This window comes from Rhinoraja longicauda, chromosome 21 (genome assembly GCF_053455715.1).
Source record: "Rhinoraja longicauda isolate Sanriku21f chromosome 21, sRhiLon1.1, whole genome shotgun sequence".
Classification (NCBI taxonomy): Eukaryota; Metazoa; Chordata; class Chondrichthyes; order Rajiformes; family Arhynchobatidae; genus Rhinoraja; species Rhinoraja longicauda.
In genome coordinates, this window is record NC_135973.1 from 18,562,835 (window position 1) to 18,568,834 (window position 6,000).

At 51.6% G+C, this 6,000-nt stretch overlaps 1 protein-coding gene across 7 annotated transcripts in view; it reads right to left on the reverse strand.

Annotated features, from left to right (window-relative positions):
* LOC144603986 (ankyrin repeat and fibronectin type-III domain-containing protein 1-like) overlaps window positions 1-6,000 on the reverse strand; it is a 183,412-nt gene that overhangs the window by 8,643 nt on the left and 168,769 nt on the right. For all 7 annotated transcript variants that reach the window (XM_078417931.1, XM_078417933.1, XM_078417932.1 and 4 more), the window contains one exon: window positions 3,556-3,722. In XM_078417931.1, the coding sequence (XP_078274057.1) occupies window positions 3,556-3,722 (167 nt within the window). The remainder of the gene's footprint in view (window positions 1-3,555; window positions 3,723-6,000) is intronic.

Below are 6,000 nucleotides of genomic sequence, written 5' to 3' on the forward strand. Positions count from 1 at the left end.
CCTGTTACGACAGACTGTGGCGTGTAGGAGACAGAGGCAGCTTTCACCCAGCTCCTGGCCTTGCTCCTGTCACACCCTGTGGCCAGCACAGGGGCTCCAGCTCTCCCCCTCCTAAATCGGGTGGTAGGGGATGGGTCAGACAATCAGTCAGACCCAAGGCTGTCTGCGAGATGTGCGCTGGCTTTCTAAACCGTTACTTCAAAGCGGCATCAGAAGTGTAGAATTTTCCCCTGTGGAATCCTCCGCCTTCAGAACTATAATAAACAACGTGTTTTAAAGGTAAGCAGGGATGTGAAGGGTTGTGTCATCTCAGAATGTTATTCTGTAAACAAAGTGCCGACTGAATGTGAATGAAGTTTAACAGCACTGGTCCATTGAGTGAGGTCTGGGCAGCTTCGATGCTGCTCCTTTATTTTAGTTTAGTTTAGAGATACAGCGCGGAAACAGGCCCTTCGGCCCAGACCAGTACATCTTTGGAGTGTGGGAGCAAATTGAAGATCTCGGAGAAAACCCACACGGTCACGGGCAGAACGTACAAGCTCCACACAGGCAGCACCCACCCGCAGTCAGGATCGGACGCGGGTCTCCGGTGCTGCAAGCACTGTAAGACAACAACACTACCGCTGCACCACCCTGCCACATCCTTTCTTTTTTCCAAAAAATAATTTAAATTAACTTTTTACAAACTACACACACAAAAATACAAACAAACCCACCACCATAATACAAAAATAAACAAATATTCTGAAATATTATATAACTATTTCCCCATGCTCATTGAGGATACCTTCCACCCCACGCGGTGCCCAACGGTCCTGGAAATCCCCCATGGATCCCGTGGACAGCGCCAAGTCCCTTTCCAAATCCCGTCTCTTTCCCTTTCCGCGGGCGCGGATGTAACCCCGGAAAAGGGGCAGGCAGCTGACTCGGGCAGAGCCCTCTTCCGCCTGGCGCTGTGACTCGCGGATGGCCAGCTTGGCCAGGCCTAGGAGCAACCCAACCAGGACATCTTCAGTCCTACCCTCTCCCCGACGCACAGGGTGTCCAAAGATGAGGATGGTGGGTGTGAAGTTCAGCCAGAAGGCAAGGAGCAGCCCCTTTAGATGGTGGAACAGGGGTTGCAACCTCACACACTCCATATACACGTGGAACGCAGACTCTACCAGCCCGCAAAAGTGGCAGGCGGCTGGCGAGTCTGTGAACCGCGAGAGAAACAGGTTGTAGAGGACTCCTCGGTGCTGTGCCCTCCACCCCAGGTCCTCGATGTAGAGGGGGAGAATCCCTGCATAGAGGGACCCCCACTGGGGGGCTCTCTCGCGACCAAAAGGCAACTCTGACCGCCACTTAGTGTCCGGATGGTGGACCAGGGCGAAGAAGTGTAGGGTGTGGAGGAGGAGGCCGTACAGGAGATGTTTCCTTGCATCTCGGAGGGAGATGAAGGGTGTCGAGGAGAGGCGGCTCAGGTTGTGCGGGATCGGCTCACGAGAAGGATTACGGCGCCTGGGTCCGGCCAGCGAGTACTTCTGGCTGAGCGGGGACCGTGCCACCTCCTGAGGGAAGTGCTTCTGCCCTGGCGATTCCTCACCAACACGAGGGAACAGGAGGCACTGTGGGTCACGAGACATCCCCAGCCTGTCCCAACATTCAATGCGGTCACGGTGATCGACGTGGCCTCAACTCCTCTCCTCTCCATAACACTTCTCTACACCTCGATTGTTCAGATGTTTATCCACTTCCATGTCAAATACTGCTAACAATTCGTGGAGCCCAGGAGGCTGAGGGGTGACCCCCCAGGGGGTTATAAAATCATGAGAGGCGTTGATAAGGTGGATGGTCACAGTCTTTTTCAGTAAGTACATTTATATTACAATAAACCGTACTAATCAGCACACCTCCCTCTGTGTCTGAATCATTGAACCATATCACAAACGGCAAAAGTCCCAGCACTGATCCCCGAGACTGTTCTCTGTCACTGACCACTTGTTTCAAAGGGCACATTTATCCCAACACTGTTTTCCATGAGACAATTAGTTCACAATCTCTATATAGTTTAATACAAGACTCTGACCCTGTTCTAACAGATTTCCTCTAATACCAGCCTCTTACGTGGCACTCTGTCAAATGCCTTTTGGAAATCTAAGTACACTCCATCTACAGTGTTCCCTCTACCAACTCTGCCAGTTGAATCCTTTGAGCAAATTTGTCAAACATGATTCACCCTTCACAAAACCCCGTTGACCAGATTGAATCATCTCCAGCTTTATTAAACGATTGGCCTTTTCCTCTTTGACTGTTGACCCCAGTGCCCAGCCAACATCAGTGATACACTAATGGGCCCGGACTTCCTGCCTCTCACATTGGCTGCTTTCCATCTCCGGTTCCCCTCCCGGACTTTGGTGAATTGTGGAAGATGTCAACAATGGGACCACTATCTCTGCAGCCGTTTCGTTTCCAACCCTTGCCTGCAGTCTGTCGGGTCTTGGCAACAGGTCCACCTCTAGTGCGCTCTGTTTCTCCGATGCTGGGGAGTTTTGTAAGTTCTACCACATTATGTGAAATTAACCCGTCCGGTTTGGTTTAGTTTAGTTTAGAGATACAACACGGAAACAGGCCCTTCGGCACACCGAGTCTGCACCGACCAGCGATCCCCGCACACTAACACTATCCTACACACACTAGGGACAATTTACACTTATACCAAGCCAATGATGATATCGAGGGATATTAGCAAACTCTTCCACCATGACAACTGATACAAAAACATTATCTTTGTTATTAATTGCTCAGCCTAGCCTTCTCCAGCGTGCCGACCTTCCCCACACTCGTCTTCTTGCCACTTATATTCCCAAGGAACTTTTACTGTGTGATTTTATAGCAGCGGTAGGTTTTCTCCCAAAGTTCATCCCTACTTGTGTTTAGTTTTTAGTTTAGTTTAGTTTAGTTTAGAGAAACAGCCCAGAAACAGGCCCTTCGGCCCATCGAATCCGCACCGACCAGCGATCCCCACACATTAACACTATCCTACACACACTAGGGACAATTTACATTTCTACCAAACCAATTAACCGTCAAACCTGTCGTCTTTAGAGTGTGGGAGGAAACCGAAGATCTTGGTGAAAACCCATGCCGGTCACGGTGAGAACGTACAAACCCCCTGCAGAAGAGCGCCCGTAGTCAGGATGGAACCCGGGTCTCTGGCGCTGTGCAGCAGTAGCTCTACCACTGCACCACCATGCAGCCCTGTGAGCCTTGTAGTATTCAGCTGGTGGTTCTAACCAAGCTGCTGCCCTCTGATCCCCCCCCACCTCTGGCCACGTTGTGCCCCCCTGCCCACTTCAGCGCGATCGCCTGTGGCCCAGTAGCTCACCTGGGTGAAGTCCTGGACCTGCTGGTGCCTGTGGCCCAGTAGCTCACCTGGGTGAAGTCCTGAACCTGCTGGTGCCTGTGGCCCAGTAGCTCACCTGGGTGAAGTCCTGGACCTGCTGGTGCATGTGGCCCAGTAGCTCACCTGGGTGAAGTCCTAGACCTGCTGGTGCCTGTGGCCCAGGAGCTCACCTGGGTGAAGTCCTGCACCTGCAGGTGCCTCTGCTTGGCTGCCACCACCTCAGAATCAGAGAAAGCCTCGCGCAGCGCCTGCTGGGACAGCAGTAGATCCAGCTCCAGCAGAGCCGACAGCTGGCAGTACAGGCTGATGAATGGCTTGTCGTAGCTGAGGAAGTGAACTGTGGGAGGAAGGGGACACAGAATCACACAGGGCTCTGGGTTGGGCCCCAGCAGCAATGCTACACGTTGGTCACTGCTCAAGGTTGGCTCAGTTGTCCTTACTGTGGGTGTAAAAAACCTTACAAATCATCTTCAGACCAAAAAAACAAAGTGAGCACCTCTGCCATCGTCTTCTCAAAGTCTGGTCGACACATGATACAGGGTGTCAGGAAAGTAAGCATGCAGCTACAGCAGGCAATGAAGAAAGCCAATGGCACGTTGGCCTTCATAACGAGAGGATTTGAGTACAGGAGCAAAGAGGTCCTTCTGCAGTTGTACAGGGCCACGCTGAGACCACGTCTGGAGTATTATGTGCAGTTTTGTTCTCCTAATTTGAGGAAGAACATTCTTGCTATTGAGGGAGTGCAGCAAAGGTTTACCAGGTTAATTCCCAGGATGGCGGGACTGACTTATGATGAAAGAATAGAACGACTGGGCTTGTATTCACTGGAATTTAGAAGGATGAGAGGGGATCTTGTAGAGACATATAAAATTATTAAGGGATTGGACACGCTAGATGCAGGAAACATGTTCCCGATGTTGGGGGAGTCCAGAACCAGGGGCCACAGTTTAAGAATAAGGGGTAGGGTATTTAGAACTGAGATGAGGAAATACTTTTTCACCCGGAGAGTTGTGAATTTGTGGAATTCTCTGCCTCAGAAGGCAGTGGAGGCCGATTCAATGGATGCATTCAAAAGAGAGTTAGACATAGCTCTTAGGGCTAGCGGAATCAAGGGATATGGGGAGAAGGCAGGAACGGGGTACTGATCGTGGATGATCAGCCATGATCACATTGAATGGCGGTGCTGGCTCAAAGGGCCGAATGGCCTACTCCTGCACCTATTTTCTATGTATCTATGTATCTATGGACAGAAGTGCAATTTTCTCTAAATAATTTCCCACACTGACAAGGAAGGCCCAGGGGAGTGGAGCAAATGTACAGTTCCACGCTACAGTGCCTCGACTTTATCTGTGTGGCCCCCGGGAAAGGCCGAGTGCCGGGGATCCGTGACCACACGGCACGGCGTGATTTGTCAACACTGGGCGTGTACAGAACCACAGTGAGCACGCAGTACGAGGGGAGGCCGCCCTGCCCATCGCCATCCATGCTGACCGGTTGAGAATAATCCTGAGCCCATCTTCATCAGCGGGTCCACAGTCTGCAGCTCGTGGCAGACTCTGGGCCTCCACACCTCCACACCTCCACTGACAGGTGTGATGCAGGACCTGCCCTCTCAGATCCTCGTCCCTGACTGTAAACACCTCCCTCACCATCCCTCCAATCCACGAACAATTACTTTTAGGGGCTCTCTGTCCACCTGCTTACAAGGTGGCAACACAAGTGGATTGGGTGCTAAAGAAGGCGTACAATATGCTTTCCTTCGTCAGTCAGGGCACTGCGTATGAGAATCAGGTAGTCATGATGCAGCTATATCGGACTTTGGTTAGGTTGCAGTTCTGGTCAGTCCAGTACAGGAAGGATGTGGAGACTTTGGAAAGGGAGCAGAGGAGTTTACGAGAATGATGCCTGGATTAGGTGGTACTAACTGTGAGGAGAGAATGCACAGACTTAGATTGTTTTCTCTCGGACGTTGGGAGGTTGAGGGGAGACCTCATAGAAGTAAATCAAATTAGCAAAGGCATAGATAGGGTAGACAGTCAGAACCTTTTTCCCAGGGTGGAAATGTCAGAGACTGGAGGGCACGGCTTTGAGGTGAGAGAGGGATAGTTTAAAGGAGATGTGTGGGACAGGTTTTTTACACAGAGTGGTGGGTGCCTGGTGGTGGAGGCAGATATGATAGTGGCGTTTAAGAGGCATTTAGGCACATGGGTATGCAGGGAATGGAGGGATATGGATTATGTGCAAGCAGAAGCGATTAGTTTAACTTGCATCATGTTCAGTAAGGACATTGTGGGCTGAAGGGCCTGTTTCTGTACAGTTCTAAAACAAATTGTGGAAGTGTTGTGAACAGTAAAGTTTTGCAGTAGTTTGTGCAGAGATTGGCGGGCGAGGGAGTGGCAGGCGGAGTTTAATACCGGGCGGTAGCAGAGGGGATGAGGAAGGCAGCAGGGCGTTCGCTCCATCGGGGTGAAGGGTCGGGGTCAGAGGGCAGGGTGTCTCCGTGCGTGGATCTGTGGAAAAGAGCAGGGAACGGTGGGAGGGGTGAGTGAGTCCCACGGGACCCTGGGACAGAGCTGGGAGCAGGGGGTCGGTGTTGAACCCGTCCCCACCTCTCC